Raw genomic sequence first — 18544 nt, 5'->3', positions numbered from 1 at the left:
GACAAAATTAATTTTCAACTAAGGTGGAGTGAGAATGGATGCCTAATAAATGGAGGTGATCAAAGTAGATAGAGGTCAACCCCTCCCCTCCGAACAAAACGAAATATATTTGCTCTGTATTTGGCGGTGAAAGACTTGCATCACCTCAGCTTTTAAGAATAAACGTAGTCGAATGTTACAGAATCTAAAGGTGGGCTTGAAATGTAAGCCGGGAAAAAAAACTACTATTATCTCAACTATAAAAAGCATGGTTAATTTAATAATTATTTTAATCGCCTTAAAAAATTAAATTCGGAAGATTAAAAAGAAATCAATGAGCGAAGCAGCACAAGATTTCTAAAAAACCGTTTTACTTGATGCCCCGATCCAATCAAGCTTGTATTACAACATTCCGGTTCGTGAGGTACTGAATTTTTTCTTTTGATATCTGGAAACTTCTCGAACTTTCAGACAAACGAAACCACATCTTCATGGAAACGTCTTCGAATTCCCGAAACAACAACTTAAAGACCAGATGAGCGACGTCGAAAGTTGAACTGTTCAAATCTAAAAGAGACGTTTTAAGAAAGTACCGTTTGTTTCTTGATGATGTAGAACTGGTAGAGGTGCACATGATCCATTTTCCTCATGGAATTTTTTACACTGCTATTTCCCTATCTTTTAGACCGAAAAATCTCTGAAGTTGATTCTGGAAACTGCCAACTTGCAGTTGAGCCCTCTTCTCCACCAAGGAAAGAAGGGAACAATGATAATGTATCGTGGAAAGACGACTGGGTCAAGCAAATCAAAGTTTCCGTGGGAAAGACACTTCGTTGCAAGGCTACTACACTCGATTCTTGTCCATGTAGGGGGACGGTACCATTTGCAATGGCGGTGATTCACCTGTTTTGTGATTTAACGGCAAATCGTGACTTCCAGAATCGGTACGATGCAGAGGTTTAATAGCTTGAAACTGCAGTGCCTTACACCCACAGAAGAGCTTAAAGAATGCGTTTCTGTATTCTTTATGATAATACCAGTATATCAAAGGATTTACGCACGAATTGAGAAACGCAATTGCATTCCACCATTTGTGTAGCGAACTTGTTACATCCGTGATTCCAAAGGGGGACAAAGTGTAACTGACTTGGGCCGGTAGCCAGCTCAGAGTGAAGACTGCAGCTGTCAGTGCACATAGCTGTAGTACAGTTTTCTGTCGAACTCGTCTGCCGTCGCTCTTCTGCCCAGCACCAAGAGAGTTCGGTGAGCGAAATTTAATGTGCGTAAAAGTCAGCCATGTTATAACACACGGCACTATAAAGTTTGCAAAGCCGTAAATTGCAATTAACGCCTGCGCACCTGTTTCACCGTATGGAGCTTCGACCGTCTCGCATTTATTTCCGACAAGTCTTTTCTCAAACATTTTGTGAATTTGTAGCGCGCAGCTCAGTATCCATGATCCCACTACATAGACGATACGGCGCCTTCGGCTGAAGTGTATCATATACTTTACCGGTCTCAGCACACAGCACCAGCGTTCCATAGCAAGGCATGTGACGAGTAAAATGGATACCTTGGCGATTGTAAACAGGAGATATCTGTTGGCCAATAGTGCGCAGAACATGTGTCCACCAATTCCACGAGAAATCGGAATCAAGGATTGTCTACTCACGTAGCCTGGTGTTACAATCAAGGTAAGTCCTGTGGGAAGAAGTACGACATTTTTTCAGCTGTGTCTGGTATTGCAACACGTAAGGTAGTTGCAGGTAGTTGTCATCTATGTATTCTACAACTCTAACTAACTCCGCCCATAGAGTTGTGTCGATAACTAAAGGTTTCGCCACGTTGCAAGTTCGCCCTCTTTTTGTTTATTTATTTACCCTCCCTTAACTAAAATACAATAATTATAGACAAAAAGATATTATTAGTCAGGGAAACCATTACAGCCTAGCCAATTATGGGGGATCCTTCGTTGATAAATATGAATAAACAATACTACTCATATGACAAAAAAAAAGTTCAAATTGCCAACAACGACGACGGCAGGCATAGGAGAGTCCTCGCTACTTTCACCTGGGATTGTTTCCCAGAGGTTCTGGTGTCGTCAGCGGAGTACATCTGCCACGACCCGTTCCCCTCCCCACTAAGTGAAAATAACAACTCAGTCTCAGAAAACTATGCTAAAATAAATAAATCCCGATCATATTTGTCCTTTGCCGAAGCGTCGTAGCGGGGGCGAACTTTTAAAGGCACACTTGCAATGGGGAAAGACCTCTGAAAATCTTTTGTGTCGACGAGGTGAGTTCTTCACTCAATATTGGGAGTGTGCGCAGTGCCCGCTAAGATTGTGGCGAATGTAGGTTTGCCCTTTCCCACCGTCCCCTGCCATGTTCTGCTAACCAAATTTAAAAAAAGAGCTTTCACCCCTTCAGAATGATTAACGCAGACGGTCTACCTTCCGCATAACCTAAAAAGTAAGTTCCCACCCTTAATTATAGGTAACATCATTGGTCTCCTCACATAAACTGCAAATAACACTGCCAACATCTAGTGTGTACCACCTGGGAATTCATACATTGCAGTCCTACGTCATTTAGATAATGACCCTACCAAGTGACAAAAGGAAAGATGTCTCACCTGTGAGTAAATCTGTGATGGCCAAATTAAATAGGAGGAAGTTGTGTGGCTTTCGCATCAGGGAAGGTTTCTTCAACAGCACAATACAAAACATGAAATTAAGCACGAAAGCTAAGGCAGCGATTACGCTGAAAGTGACTTCAAGTACAGTTTCTGATTGGCTGGTTTCAATAGACGGTTTTGGTTGGTTGGACAGAACATTTGGCTGTGTCGGACTGCTTTTGTTAGCAATCAGGTCCGTCGCCAACGCACTGTATTCTGCCATGCTCAGCAGTCTGTGAAGTAAGTGCAGCACGTTTTATGAGGAAATTATTGCATTTGAGTTTTAAAAACACGGTACTCGTAAAATTTGGCCCCTCTATTCAAGTTAACAATTTCGATAGTATCTGACGTTCCCGTAACATCTACATTGCGTTCATTCAGTGTAATTCTGGTTTGATCGCATTAATTTGTGTTATGTTGAACGTAATGTAATGAGAGCTCATCGATTTTTTCTGTTTTTGTAGCACTCACAGTGATTAGAATTTTTCCCTAAAATTTCTAAGGCATCGACATATTTGATTAGCACTGACATTGGCGGATCCATATATCTTCAATTCAGTCATTTTGTTTTAACCTATAATTTCCTCTCAATGCTAGAATTACCTATTTGCAAATCCTTTCAGAAAACATCCGTGAATCCGCTTTAGTAGTCATGTAAAGGATATTCAGGAAACGTTTTGGAGCATCCACTATATTCGAGAAAATTTCTGATAACTAATAAAAATTTTTAACAAATTTCGCACCCAATTTTACTTATACGACAGATGGCATCTTTGAAAATGAGTCAACACCCATGGTTTTTATGGTGTCGTGTTGTTCCGACTTTCCAAATATGTGTATTCTACCACCAAGGTTGTGTTTATTTTTCGTTGACTCCCCGGGTAGTACAGGTAGATTTTTACCTCAAACACAATTTATAGACTCTCATTACATTACGTTCAACATAACACAAATTAATGCGATCAAACCAGAATTGCACTGAATGAACGCAATGTAGATGTTACGGGAACGTCAGATACTATCGAAATTGTTTACGACCTCCACAATAATAACAGGGAGGTGCCTTTTTTCGAAATCTACCTGATACGGATGATGCCATGTATCGGCTTAAGCTTGGAAATACATGCTTAGTACAGTAACTTAAGGCCTCACTCGAAACTGTGACATTAGCCGTTATAATAGAATACAAAGCGAACACGCATGTAAATACGCTTCTATCGGTTAGGATTGATTTCATTTTGGCCATAGACCAAACACTTCTATAGCAGAAATGTTGATGTAGAATTTCTTTTAAAATAACAACACTTTCGTACTTTTTATTTAGGAAGAATCTTATTAGGAGTGATAGATATTTCCGAGGCAGTTTATTGAATGTTTGAAAAGAATGATCTCTTCAGTGTTTGATGTAAAATTCAGGTGTCGCTGTCTTTTATGACGAAGTAGTAGAAACTTAAAATCGAAAGACAACCATCCTCTCTGACAATATTAGTTATCTGATATAGTTGAGGTTTATAGGTTCTCAATTTATCATCTTTTTTTGCTTGAAATTTCGCCGGAAAAGACTCTTATAGATTAATTGGTGATTCAGTATTAATCAGTAATTAATTCAGTGTTAATCACGAAATTATTAATGAGGAAACATTAGTGTAAGATGCCCTCTTAAAAATGCTTTGAAATTAGTGTTGATGACGAGTACATGCGAGGAGTACATGCTGTATCACGAACCATACGCCGGCGAAAAATGCAGGTCGAAAACACTGGTACAGTCCGACGGCGACGCTTCTTTCGTGGGAAAATAGATTTTAGTACATGAATAAATTTTAGCAATCTACTCAAACTCAGATGGTGACCTAAAAATTTCACATTATTTCGGTCAAATATTGCAAACTTCGCTCTTCACAGCTCCAAACTGAATCTTTAACTTTTACATAAGGTTAACAAACATCGTCACTTTTTGTTCCTTTTTTGCTTTTGCGTGTTTGTCCCGCAAATAGAAGAAATTAAATGAAGAATGATCCTTGCACAATAAATTGATGCTAGAGATTAAACCCAAAAAATTCATGCCTAAGGGTCGAAACTTGATGACCTTCGAATAACTCGTATGAAATAAGGGCGCTTTCAAATTTCCATTTTACGAGATCCGTTGCCATTCATTGATCAAAACAAAACCGTCATAAATCAACAGAAGAACAAAAAAAAAACTACTTTAACAAATTTTGTCTTGCCGCAACATCGTAAAGGCTTAGAAATTGCTGTTGCATAATTTATATGACAGGTTTTTCAAACACAAAGTCTTTTTCACAAAGAACTGAAATAAAATTTATACTGACCTCTATAGAGCGATATCAAGTGACGAACTCAGTTTTCTGATGATGTAAAAAACACCTTTGCACTGACCGAAGTAAACTGAGGTTAGTTCCAGTTCAGTTTCTTACTTTGATCGATGTCTAATGTGCTTGGACTGCTTAGAAAAACCACAAGGAATATTGAGAGTTCATTACAGTTTTGATCAAAGCAGTTGGACGACAAAATACCAACCCAATACTGTAAGTAATCAAATTTTTTTGGAAACGAAAGTGGCATAATCTTACCTAAAACTCAGTACTCAAACTTGCCCCTCCGTTTATTCTTTTACGTGACTTCTTGCCAAACGTGTACATCAGAAGCACTTCAGTGCTCAACGTAAAACTTATGATACCCAAATTATTGTTCACGATATTATTTTCAGAGGCGGGCGGGCGGACACTCTTGAGTGCTGTTATCTTTGCTATATAGATTTACAGCGAATTCATTAGAACTGAAAAGCCAAAACAAAAAGACTTATGTTTTATCATGTTAGCGTTTTTCCGGTGATTAATAACTTTTTGGCCTTCTGTTGTAAAAATGTTTGCCTTGGAAATAATCCTGTTTTCAAACTTACGGACACTATTCAATTTTAAGGGAACGAAATAAAGAACTGATAAAAGGAAATAAAAAACAAAATAATAGAAAACTCATCTAAGAACACTTAGAGCGTACGTTTATATTATCGAAGGAAAAACAAGGAAAGGTGAATTTTTAAGCCTTTAAATGACTACGATTCTTGCCGGAATTAGAATAGAATTGAGAGGATTTCAATCAGTTTAATCCTTCTTTTGTTTCAATAAGAACATAAATGCTGTACGAAGACCATTGTAACCAGCATATCATTATTAATGCGCAAGACATTGTTTTAAAGTGACTTTTTTGGGGTGGAACGCTATGGGTATTTTGGCGGAATACCGATTGTTCGAATTGCAATAATGAAGATTGTATTTTGAGTGACGCTTTTTTGAAGTTCCCGTGGAGTTAAGCTCAAAATTTTCAACTTTTACCTTTTTGAGCCTCAGTTTACTTCCTCATTTATTCCCATTTGAAATCATGACCATCTGTCTTACACGAGAGAGATTTATGGGGCGATACACACTCTTCAAATCCTGCATTTGCCTTCGCAATTGGTAACTTAGAGAAAGATTTTCACACGAATCGAGGAAGTACAGAAGAAATTATGGACCCTGAAAATATCTTCCACAGATCAGTGAAAAAAGTTGTTTTGCATTAAAAAAGACTCTCCTTATCCCTTGTATCCTAAGGGGTTCAAGAAATTTTTGGAAGAAAAAATATTGTTTTTAAACAGTCCTCATATTAATAGAACAGCGAAAAAACTATTTCCGCTAGTTGCAAAGATACATGCTTTTCATCTCACCTGATGAAATCAGGATGGTGTGGCCGGCGGCTTCGAAGAATCAAGTAGAGAATATGGCCGAGATTAAGGGAAGTTTTTATTTGCGTTTCGAAGGTAAAGCGGGAATGCACTCTTATTGCTTCACATAAACTTGTAATTGGATTGGTCGTCGAAAAGTTGCAATACGCTCTCAACCAATTTGGTGCAAAACTAAAACTAGTCGCGGTTTGTTCAATCAGCTTTTCCCGCGCCTCAGGCACTTTGCACGATCTTGTTCTGAGTTCCCGTTGTCTACTTGTGATATTTTATGCAATTTTTATTAACCTACTTGGTCTTAATTGGTAGGAGCTGAAATGTACTCTAAATTATTAACTCTCCTCTCAATTAGAGGAAGATATCACTAAGAGAAAATGAGTTGTGTAAGACATCAGACGTCAGCTGAATCACGTCCGGGGAATGTTCTCGAAAAATAAGAAATCAAATTATTCTTTACTTAGAGAATAATGCCCTTGCATGAAGCCCGTTCCAGACCCTCGGATAACTGAGGCGAGCGAAAGAGCGTGCAAAATATTTTAAAAAAAGGCAGTTGTGGTTGTCAAGGAAACGGTGACCAGTGCCCTTTTTTCGTGCATCATGTTTTCGCTCTGACTGTGGATCTAGCGGAGAATTTTGTTTGTAAGGAAAGACAGTCCTCGTCGCAATGAAGTAGATGGCCCGAGTATAAACTGCAATAAATTTCAAGCCAATGGAACTCATAATGTAGAAGCATTAGCTACCTGAATTATTCGCATCTATGTACTGGAAAATGACACACATCCTCAGCCGTTGTAGCGATTATTTGGGCGATGGGATAGATTTCTTGAACGGTTAATACTAGGCAGTAGATGGAGAAGAAAAATGTAGAAACAGAATACTGCTTGTAAACGAAGCTATTTTTTTTAATGTGACAATACCCTGGTGATGTTATCGAAAGAGAAAAGTTGTTTTTGTTTTCTTGCAAGACAGTGTCATCGATCGACGTTGTTCCCATGATAGCTCCAGTTTTGCAATAAGAAGTAAACAAGGACGGAAGAGCTCGCATCATAGCTTTGGTTTACATTCGTTCGTTCAAAATCATAACATTATGTGTTTTATCCTTATCGATATATCATCCGTAACAATTTAAGGAGGGTTATAATTCTGGAACCACCCAGGATTTTCATCTCTACCACTATTAAGTATAAATTAAAGTTTGTATAACACTTACCAAGCTTTTCGTAAAAAACAACCTTCCGAAAAGTGTCCTCAAATCATATACATTTTGCACCTTTTCGTGCAACAAAACATTTTCTGCCTAAATGTGCTGGATTTAGCCGTGAGGCTATGTCCTTTCGTAGCACGAAGGGGAAAGCAAAATTATGCATTGAGCTATGAGTTTCTAGGGCATAAAATATTTCTGAATCATTCAAGGCTCTAGCCGTTGTCCTGGTTGCCTTGCCCATCCAGAGTCTCGATTGGTAGAACATATTTCTACCTCGACACTACCATCCTCGCCTAATGGTCATCAGTCTAGATAGGGCTATCAATGTGACCGTTTTGATATCATCTCTTTGTCGAGTTGAAAAAGTGTAATTTTCTCACCCAGCAGGTTGTCAGTCTTTGGTGCTAGCAACCCATTGTAGTTATTATAATTTTTTCTAAGATGTTCAAATGCAGGGCTCAAGGTGTGCGGAATAAAATGTCATTTAAACGAACTGCGTTACAATTGGAATAAAAAATATCAAATTTGAAATGAGTAGAATGTTTGTTGAGTATTTCCCTCTGTCGTGACATTGGTGTTTTCACATGATTATTTAGCTTTTGTGCAAAGCCTGAGGGAAGACAATAACGGAAATTTTCCTCATTTGACAGTGCAAATTCAGTAGATCCTTTGTATTTCATCGGTATCTGTATTTTGTCACTTACATGTAATTTGCATAATTATTCTGTACTTACTCTGCATTAAAGCGTAAACGACTTTCTAACAGAATCCTTCGCTTTTTTCCCACGAAATCTCACCAAAAATGTAGAAGAAAAAGAATTGAAAGTTGTTTTCTATTCTCCTGATCGTTTTTAAATGTTTCAGGTATGACTTGTTTGGTTTACATTTCAGGCCAATTACTTTTACGTCATCCACCTTCAGTTTGACAACCAAATCTGCAATGTGGCTCTCTAACGAGTAGCATAACAGTTATTGTATTAGAAAAGAAAACATATTTGCGTATGCCTCGAACAGGTGATCGCAAAGAGCAAGTCGGACGAAAGATATCTATGTCAGTTCACATCACTTTTATTAGTCAAGCTTTAGCTGAGTTCTCTAACTGATTCAGATTTGAACGTTTGAGAATTTTCCTGCGATACAAAGATCGAAGAATTCGTACCGCAGTCGGCGCAAGGTAGGGTTTAAGTTCCGTCAGAGCTGTTGCTTGAGTATAAACTAAATGAAGATACAGAAAGAAACATTAACAACCGAAAAAAAAATGCGACGGAAAGTTGATGTCGATTGGGAAAGCAACGGACAACAATCCTGTATAACTACATGAGATACGTGTTATTGCACTAGAAGAAATTTGCTGTTCATGTATTAGTTAGGTCGGGATGAGAGATAACTGGTTCATTTGTTACACTAAATGCAGATCTTGTGTACTATCCATTTTTCCTTATGATCTTTCTCTCTTTTTTCGATTATTAAATGTAAAAATTTTACGAATTAAGAAAAATAGGGAGGTGATCATAAAATATTTCGCAAAATTTGACTTTTGTAATAGGAAACGAGAGACATTATTTACACGGTACTGACAGATAAGCCTATTTATGTTCATTATGAAAGCGACATTGTAAACGTCAAAGACAAATCTTTAAAAGTCGAATTCCTGCTTAATGTAACTACTGACCGATCAAAATCTATTTTTAATGGTTCCTCTCTTTGATCACATGCAACAATCAGAAATTTCGGAAATGAAAAAGCCATTAGCCTTCCTCACAGTTTAGTTTGCGCTTTGTTTTTAGAAACAAAGGCTGTAAAGTAATTGAAAGAGTCCAATAAACGGTTATAGGTAGACCGAACTTTATTTTTATTTTATTTTTCAATAACCTTTTGGTTTTTGCTTTTTATGAGAAAGTCATTAACTATCCTAATCTTCAGGGGTGCTCTAGGTGCTTTTAGTAATTGAAAGGGTTGATTTGATGGCTACATCGATTCGACTTTTTTTTTTTCATTTTCATTTTCTTTTTCTATGTTGTTTCTCAGTTGGTTTCTGCTTCGTACGAAAGTAGCATTACTGAAGGGTAATATACGAAACTTTTCTTCTTCATCCAATGCTCAACGACAAACGACATACGACATTCTCTTACTACGACCGATAGAAAATTGATTCGAAAGCGAAGAGTATGCTTTAAGATTTATGTATTTTGTTTTTTGTCATCGCTAGTGGTTTTGTTTCACGGGACAAATTAAACTTTCATTTCACATAAATATCAAAATTTATTTTGACCAAATTGTATGTGTGATGCATTCAGTCATGCTGGGCTGATTGTGGTGTTGCTTATTTGAATTCACCACCAATTGTGACCATTAAAATGGAGATCATTCGAGAGAATTTTACGTGGCATTGCATTGTATTGTATCATGCTAAAGTTTGACAAGCGCTGTAAAGAATGACATAATTGCATTAAATTTTTTTGATTGCGAAACCCTACCGAAATATCTCAAAGGCTCAAAATCGCTGAATTCTGCAAAAGTGGCCCACCCATTCAAAGTTCACAAATTTCTTAATTATTTCTCTTTTCGTTTAGAAGTTGAAGATGTCATTCACAACGAAGCACTCCATGCAATTGTCCACTCTTTCGGATCATTGTCTCACTCAGAGCCAAACATAAATGGAACTAAACATGGAAAATATAGATATATACTGTCATTAATGTTCCCACTGGATTCTCTCCAGAAGTACTTTTGCGTGAAACTTTTCGTTTTCCTGCAGTTTTTATGGGTAATATTTGCAGTTTTTCTTGCTGAATTTTCAGACTGGCCACTATTAGCAGCAAGAGAGTTTATGTACAGTTTTACGGAAAAAAAAATTCATGATAACCGTGTAATGTCTGTGGTATTATGAAAAATCGCGAAAATGAAGATACAACTAACCTTAGATAATGCAGAGGATTTCTACCAATCAACCAGCTTCCCCTCAAATCCCCTATCACAGACGCATTACACCATTGATTACTTTTAATTAATATCACATAGGAGATATGCGTGATTGTAAACTTTTGTTTAGCTTTTGATTTTGGAACAGGACTTGTCGTCTCAAGGGTTACGCTAAGTCCAAGAAAATAGGTAAAGTGAATGTTAACTAGGGCAATCTCTCTGATTTATACGGTTCTGTTTCGATCTGATGTAACTGGATGTCTCCAATCACTGTAAAAAAAAAGTCACGCAAAACAGGAGTATATTGATGATCGATTTGCATCAGTTTAGTTTTCATGTAGGCGAGCACCTGGCAATTATCGCGTCACAACGAGGAAAAACGCGTATAGACTATTCGCTTGGTAAGATACAGAGACAACAAAATCGGAAAAACTATATAAGAAAAAACGAGATTGGTTATGGTTGAAGCAAAGTTTGACACGTATTTCAGTTGAACAACCTTGAAAACGTTCGGCGAGATATCTCAAAGGTGAGCTAGCAACCTTAATATTGATGTATACTCTGATTTACCTCTTAGAAGTGGTTACAATGGGTTTAAATAATTTTTCATTTCGTTTAGAGGGCTGTCGTGTTTTGCCGAATTCTTAAACTAATGAGTTTAATTTCTGTTATTATGATATTCCTGTAATTAATGATAAATGGCTTTTCAATACGGTTTGATCCTGATCTAGACGGATGTAGCGACTTAATTTCCTTTAGCTGCCTAATGTTTTTTTCTTTTCTGACAAATAGCATTTTGCCTGTCAATCGTATAGATGCACGTGAAGTGTTTTTAATTTCCTCAGCGGTATTATTCTGAATCACGGATGAAAACTCTTTGTGTATACATCTATTTAGCAGAAAGCATTATGGCGTTATACATAGGATAACGAACTAAGTTTGAAATAACGAAACATTAGCAGTGTTGGCCAAGAAAGAGAAAGTCAATTACGGCAGCAACAACAGGGAGTGACTTAAGTTTACAATTTAAAGTTTTTTAGCAGTGTTTCGTTTGTTTGTTCGGTTTTTTTTTGCATTTTTTTCATCAGTTTAGATTTTAACACGAGAAATAATTTGAGTTTGTGAACTTCAACAGTTTAGGCGTACAACAGAGTTCGAATTGGACTGGCCATTTAGTACCATAGATTGAATGATCTCCCGACAAACCCTATTAACAAGAATATTTCTAGTCATAACCTTTTCGCGCAATCGTCTGAGTTTCGGTTCGGTCTCTACTACTGATATAAGTTGAATTTTGGTCATTTCGTATTTTTCCCCCTTTTTTTTAAACAAATGTTAGTGTACAACAATGAAAAAACTAGATCATAAACCATAATCGCTCTTTGAAATTTTATTTTACTGACGCACCTTCCACCTTTAATCCGGTGTCGACAGTTTTTTTTTCTTATTTTGATACCTAGGTAATAAAGGGAATATTTAAAACGCTACAATAATATTGGAAATCCTAAAACTACAACAATATTTAAATTAATGTTCTACTAATGTCACGAAGGCTTAATTACACTTTTGATACATATTTTCATCTATTAGATTTCCTATGAACTTGATCTCGAATTCTTTCTGGCATTCTTTTCATCAATATTTTTGTCTGTGGCACTATTTTTCTAATTTCTCTTTCATAAGTCGAAACGTATTTATTTTTCATAATTAGCAGTTCTTTTCTACATCATACCCAAAAACTGAGGTACGCTGTCTTGAAGGAATTAGAATAATTTTGGTTGTCAAAAATTTCCACTTTCTTGCTTTCGTGCTTTCAGTTATTGAATGTCAAATATTCCAACAACATATGACACGTTCTGTTGTCACAGCTGAAATGTGTTATCGCATTCGCACGACTGGTGTTTCACACCTATCAGTCAAAGGCTGCAAAATGCAGTAAAAGAAAGTTGCCTGAGCCACAAAATTTTCATAGCGAATAATTATTTTTCCAATCTGTTTCTGAAATTCTTATCATTTTTGTGACCAGAGGTGCTATTAGAAATCTAGCCTTGTCCGCTTTCTCTCGATAAAACAGCAAGTTAACCGCTCAAATCTAGTATGATTAATAAACACTTGAAAAAGAATAGTTTTTACGCTGGTCACATCCCCTTTTGGCTCAAAAAAGTGATCATGTTGGGGATGTAATTAAAGTTTTTATTGTTTTTTTAGAGGGCACGGTAACGAATCTTGCAATCTGATTGGTTCTTTACCCGGTCAGTATTTTCCTATCTCTGCCCACGGGCCACGGTAACGCTTTCGTGAGTCGCCAAGTACATCCCAACTTTCGTTGTCATTTTTCATAAACATACCTCGTTTTCCGGCTGGGCAGTATTTTTAAGCAAACACGTCGGTCACTACCTCAAGCCGATAAATAACTTATGAATCCTCTCTTTTCTCTCTATCAAATCACTTTGATTGACAGAAAAATATTGGTTTCAGAATGAATTTGTATAAACAATAGTGTCATTACGTTGGTTGACAAGCGGCCTAAAAACCATCTGCAATTAATTTTAATCGTTCACAAAAAGTACCCAGAAAGTTGAAACGTGAGGTATTTGGTTACAGTTAAACTGAACGATGGAACTTTCATTCATTTAATATCTGAATTTTCTCGAGCAATTTGTTCATAGTGAAAGAGCGAGCGAAGTTTTATTTAAGTTCTACAACAAATATACGCTCCTGGTGAGTCTTTCCAATTCCGTTCAATTTGGACATTTGTACCTTAAATTGCACAACAGAAATTGAAGGAATTTTTTGAGAAAAGGCCGCATTACATTCCCTTGTATCTCGTTGGAGTGTGCCGTTCGAATTTAGTTTTTGTGAAGGAAAGATCAGAGTTAAACACGCCATTACAGCAAACAAACGAGCAAACTCTCACAACTTCAAAATAAAAAAATTGAATTTACTCACAATTACTTTCCTCGCCGTTTACTTAATGAACAGAGGTAAATCTTCGTACATGAATGAATGGTCGATGAGAGTGAATAATACTTTCCGTTAGATCATTAACTGATTTTGAAGAAAACATTGTCGTGACATTCCTTGCCAAACTAGTTCTGTTGATTTTCAAATGTTCCTACGCTTTTTTTTTTCTTGCGCGCTCTCTAATTGACAGGTGTCAGATTGCGACAGATACTTGTAAAAATAATGTTTCAAAGTTTGTTTGGAAGCCTTTTAAATCATCTTTATCGTTACGGAAATGAAAATGTTTCGCTGAGGCATCTCTCTTGAATTTGCATCACCTCTATTTTAACTACCATTTACTCACTCAAAAATTGTTCAGTTTATGGAAGATCTTGCCGTATTTACGGCCATAAATCATTCGGGTTCTTTCGGAAAGAATTTCGTCAAGTTTAAAAACAATAAATATGTTATTTACCGGCTAAGGGTCGGTCTGTATGGTGAAAAACTGTGACCGAGGTCACAGTTTTTCACCATACGGACCTCCCAGCCGGCAAATAACATATATATAATTAACGGCACTCTACTATGTGGCTTCAGGTTTGCGCGTAATAAGCACGCAGATAGTAAAATTGTATATTCCATTTCAATAAACTGATTTTTTTTTTTTGAGGGCACGGTAACAAATCCTACAATCTGATTGGTTCTTTACCCGGTCAATATTTTCCTATCTCTGCCCACGGGCCACGGTAACGCTTTCCTGAGTCGCCGAGTACATCCCAACTTTCGTTACCATTTTTCATAAATGTATCTCGTTTTTCCGGCTGGGCGGTATTTTTAAGCAAACACGTCGGCCACTACCTCAAGCCGATAAATAACTTATGAATCCTCTCTTTTCTCACTCTCAAATCGCTTTGGTTGACTGAAAATATATTGGTTTCAGTATGAATTTGTTTAAGCAATAGCGTCATTACGTTGGTTGACAAGCGGCCTATAAACCGTCTGCAATTAATTTTATTCGTTCACAAAAAATACCTAGAAAGTTAAAACGTGAGGTATTTGGTTACAGTTAACTGAACGATGGAACTGTCATTCATTTAATATCTGAATTTTCTCAAACAATTTGTTCGTAGTGAAAGAGCGAGAGAAGTTTTAATTTCAGTTCTACAACAAATATACGCTCCAGGTGAGTCTTCCAAGTCCGTTCAATTTGGACATTTGTACCGTAAATTGCACAACATAAACTGAAGGAATTTATTGAGAAAAGGCTGCATTAAATTCCCTTGTGTCTCGTTGGAGTGTGCCATTCGAATTTAGTTTTTGTGGACGGAAGACCAGATTTACGCACGCCATTGCAGCAAACAAACGCGCAAACTCTCACAACTTCAAATTAAAAAATTTGAATTTACTCACAATTACTTTCCTCGCCGTTTCCTTAATGAACGGAGGTAAATCTTCGAACATGAATGAATCGTCAATCAGAGTGAATAATACTTTCCGTTAGATCATTGACTGTTTTTGAAGAAAACATTGTCGTGACAGTCCTTGCCAAACTAGTTCCGTTGTTTTTCAAATCTTCTCGCTCTTTTTTTTTTCTTACGCGCTCTCTAATTGACAGGTGTCAGATTGTGACAGATACTTGTAAAAATAATGTTTCAAAGTTTGTTAAGAAGCCTTTTAAATCACCTTTATCGTTGCGGAAATGAAAATGTTTCGCTGAGGCATCTCTCTTTAATTTGCATCACTCTATTTTAACCAGTAACTCGCTCAAAAACTGTTCAGGTTATGGAAGATCTTGCCGTATTTACAGCCCTAAATCATTCGGGTTCTTTCGGAAAGAATCTCGTCAAGTTTAAAAAAAATAAATATGTTATTTACCGGCTAAGGGTCGGACCGTATGGTGAAAAACTGTGACCTCGGTCTTGAAAATGCTGCCCGAGGCCGTATTTTCAAGGCCTCGGTCAGTTTTTCACCATACGGACCTCCCAGCCGGCAAATAAAAAGGAGAAAGAGAAAGGACTATAACCTCCCCAGCTAACAGTCGAGAAATTTGAACAAAATCAATGAAAGTGAATCTGGAAAAGACATATTTTCTTTACAATTGACATATGAATTCAAATTTAGAATCGTTTTTGGTAAATTTAGCTTTTAGTTAATTAGAATATTCTTATTTTTCCCTACCATAACAGATTATATATTTTCAACTTTTTCTTCTTTTACCTCAAGTTCAAGGAGACAAGCCTAAAGCAACTGCGGAATATTATCAGCCGTGTACAATCAGGGATGATTTTAATTTCGAAGGTTCCTTTGGAACGTTCAATCGAGAAGCGCTCCAAACGGACCTTGTCTCACTACTTGAGAAGAGTGTAGAAGTCATGATGAACGTCACAAACAGTGTCATGTTCAGTGATTTAAAAATACATATCGTTTGTTCACTACCTTTTTTCTCTCTTAGCTGACAGAATATGGAAAACTCCACGTCGCAGTATCTAAAAAGCATGGATCACGCCCTCTGCATAACATTTTGGGTGATCGCTGTTGTTTCCTTTGTATTAAACTTATTGTTTGCCATTGTAATTGCGAGGAAACCTTCCATGCTAAAAAGGCCTCATAATATTCTACTGTTTAGTTTGGCCATTACTGATATGCTAACTGGTGAGTTTATGGCAATTCTCTTGTGTTTTGCGGTTATGGTTCTCTAAACAATCTCCATTGCAACATTTACCTCAGTTTTTTAAATTACTCTTTGTTATCACTTTAGTTTTGGATTTACGGCTGTAAGCCCACAATCAAAGTACTTTAGTATATTTTGACTAGAAGATAATGCGCTGTTTTTTCTCCTTCAGGAGTCTTTCTCTTAGCCACTCCCGGATATGCCATTCCCACGTCTGAATACCCAGTCCCTCTTGGATTACGCGGTGAGATTTTTTGCCGTTTGCTCGCCAACAGATATATCCTGTTTGCATTGGGAAAAGTTTCCATTCTTCTCGTGGCCTGTCTCGCCATTGAACGATGGTACTGCGTGTTAAGACCATTCAAATACAGGTATCAATTTAAAAGAAGGCGTACCATTCTGTATGTTGCCATCACGTTTATGATCACGTGTATTCTGTCCATGAATAAGTTGTTCGAAACGAGCTTACATGGTAGCAAGTGTGTCACTGATAAAGCTCCATACGGTATTGACGGTACTCGAGTGTTTGTCATCGCTTACAGTTTTATGGCATTTTATTTTCCCTGTTTGGCAACATGGTTCACATTTGCCCATATCATGCGTAATCTTCCATCATATCCTGGAGAAAGTGCTGAGAGTGTCAACAAACGAAGGCGACAGAGATTGTTACTGCGCATGTGCGCTGTAACTGCAGCAGCCTTGACAGTGTGCGGCTTTCCTTCGCAGACCAATTACATTCTAAGCTCTTTTGGTATTACAGAAGTTAAAAGCCCTTTGCATAAGATGTTCAATGTTCTGGTGTTTTTTAATTCCTGCATGAATCCTATGATATACTGCCTTACTAACAAAGATTACAGAAAAGAGTTCAAAAGACTTCTTGGATGCCACCGAGGTAACGAAATATCTCCAGAAACGGACCATGGCACCACTCTCCACTTGGAGCAAGCAGAAAAAGATAAAGATATAACGTCCTAGCTCCCCCCGTGTGAGGCATATGAGGAGAGGAAGAGATCTTGGGCTCAGACAAGAGACAACTTATGTTCCCTTATCCCAGGATTGCTTCTCTCTTTCGTGGGCCTCAGTACCTACAACGTAATCTCATAAAGATATTTTCCTTTTCATCTGGACTGGCTATCAGCAAGGATATAAATGACAAATCAATGCTCTATTGAGGTTCCACACTATAGAAATAGAGGAAAGAAATTTTTTTACAATTTTTTCTTTTTTCTTGTCCCAGACCGAATAAAGACGCAGTAATTCTGCCTCTAAATAAAGCGAGTTGAATGGTAATTTATGACAATATGATAAAACAATAATGTATCATACGTAAAATATATGGACTGGTGTAACCTTTGGTAGCAAGTATTACCAGTAAATAATTTAAAACAAAAGCGCTAATAATTGGTCGCAACTGCAAATTGACTTTTTGGGCATGAGTACACCGAATTGAACTCCTTTTGTTAGTTTAGTTTTTGGCACTTAATCTGATAGGACTCTGAATACAATCTCGGAATAATAAGAAATAAGAGATCATGGACCACACATTTTTGTTAAATCAGCGAAAATATCTTAGTGAAAAAGCTGATCTGGCCAGCGTGGTCTGACCATGTTTTAGTCAGTCGCAATGAATAATAGCGATGATTAGGATAATTAAATGCCTGGCAGCATGCAAAGTGAGCTTTGTACATTACTATTAATATTGTAAGTATATGTAAACGAGGCAAGGATCACACTGTGAAAGCTCAAATTAAACTTAAGGTATGTATTTGAACGAGATTTTCCTTCTTACGTGTCAGCTAATTTCATTGTGTAGGAGTGTATAAGGGCTAAAGGGATCTCTAAAATGGCAAGATTACAGTTTTAGTACAATCAAGAGAGGATGGTTCCCTTGATATAACGTATCCAATGCGTGCCGTTGTAGGAATTGCAAAATTTATCTTTCAAAGGTCGAATTGAGTATGAACTTTCAAATTACAGTCGAACCTGTATTAGGCGGTAAATGATTGACTCAAAAAGCACAGCTCCAAGCCAAATTTCGTGTTCTTGGTTAAACAGAAAACCTTTCGTCTTATTGCGCTTTCCTAACAGGAAATCAGGATTTTACCGAGAAATTTATGAGTTCTATTAATTCCCCTACATCTGGGTTTCTTCTGATTGCTAAGGCATTTGAAATGCAAATTTGCGTAGTCAGGCCACATTTGCGTGAAGCCAAACGATTTCCGGTGCACGTGGAAAAAAAATAATTCCTCATTCATTCCAAAATTAGCAATTTTTTAAGGACCGCTTTTAGTAGGGTTTTTGATTACTGTATCTATTTCTACTTCACCAGATATGATCGTGAAAAATGGCTGTTACATTTTCTTGTTAATTTTAAACCCACTGCTACTTTAAAATGAAATCTTTGGAA

General features: G+C 37.1%; 2 protein-coding genes across 8 annotated transcripts; one reads left to right on the top strand and one right to left on the bottom strand.

Moving 5' to 3' along the window:
* Nucleotides 1-251: 251 nt before the first annotated feature.
* On the bottom strand, nt 252-15044 carry LOC113676384 (neuropeptide receptor 22). 6 transcript variants are annotated; one of them, XM_089196851.1, is made up of 4 exons: nt 5250-5337; nt 4989-5119; nt 2617-2891; nt 252-1680 (listed from the first exon to the last, which is right to left on the bottom strand). In XM_089196851.1, exons 3-4 carry the CDS (start codon nt 2879-2881, stop codon nt 824-826), a joined length of 1122 nt encoding a protein of 373 aa, XP_089052977.1. In that variant the 5' UTR covers nt 2882-2891; nt 4989-5119; nt 5250-5337; the 3' UTR covers nt 252-823. The 6 variants fall into 6 exon arrangements, with proteins under 6 accessions (XP_089052977.1, XP_089052979.1, XP_089052978.1 ...); XM_089196853.1 differs by lacking the exons at nt 4989-5119; nt 5250-5337 and adding an exon at nt 14877-15044; XM_089196852.1 differs by lacking the exons at nt 4989-5119; nt 5250-5337 and adding an exon at nt 13473-13620.
* Nucleotides 8545-17906, top strand: LOC113676385 (neuromedin-U receptor 2). 2 transcript variants are annotated; one of them, XM_027193040.2, is made up of 4 exons: nt 10694-10795; nt 10965-11052; nt 15919-16118; nt 16310-17906. In XM_027193040.2, exons 3-4 carry the CDS (start codon nt 15929-15931, stop codon nt 17110-17112), a joined length of 993 nt encoding a protein of 330 aa, XP_027048841.2. In that variant the 5' UTR covers nt 10694-10795; nt 10965-11052; nt 15919-15928; the 3' UTR covers nt 17113-17906. The 2 variants fall into 2 exon arrangements, with proteins under 2 accessions (XP_089052982.1, XP_027048841.2); XM_089196856.1 differs by lacking the exons at nt 10694-10795; nt 10965-11052 and adding an exon at nt 8545-8775.
* Nucleotides 17907-18544: the final 638 nt, after the last annotated feature.

Source organism: Pocillopora damicornis, chromosome 2, assembly GCF_964200805.1.
Source record: "Pocillopora damicornis chromosome 2, jaPocDami1.2, whole genome shotgun sequence".
NCBI classification, from domain to species: domain Eukaryota; kingdom Metazoa; phylum Cnidaria; class Anthozoa; order Scleractinia; family Pocilloporidae; genus Pocillopora; species Pocillopora damicornis.
The sequence above is the reverse complement of the archived record's forward strand: the minus strand, read 5'-3'. Positions and strand labels throughout refer to the sequence as shown.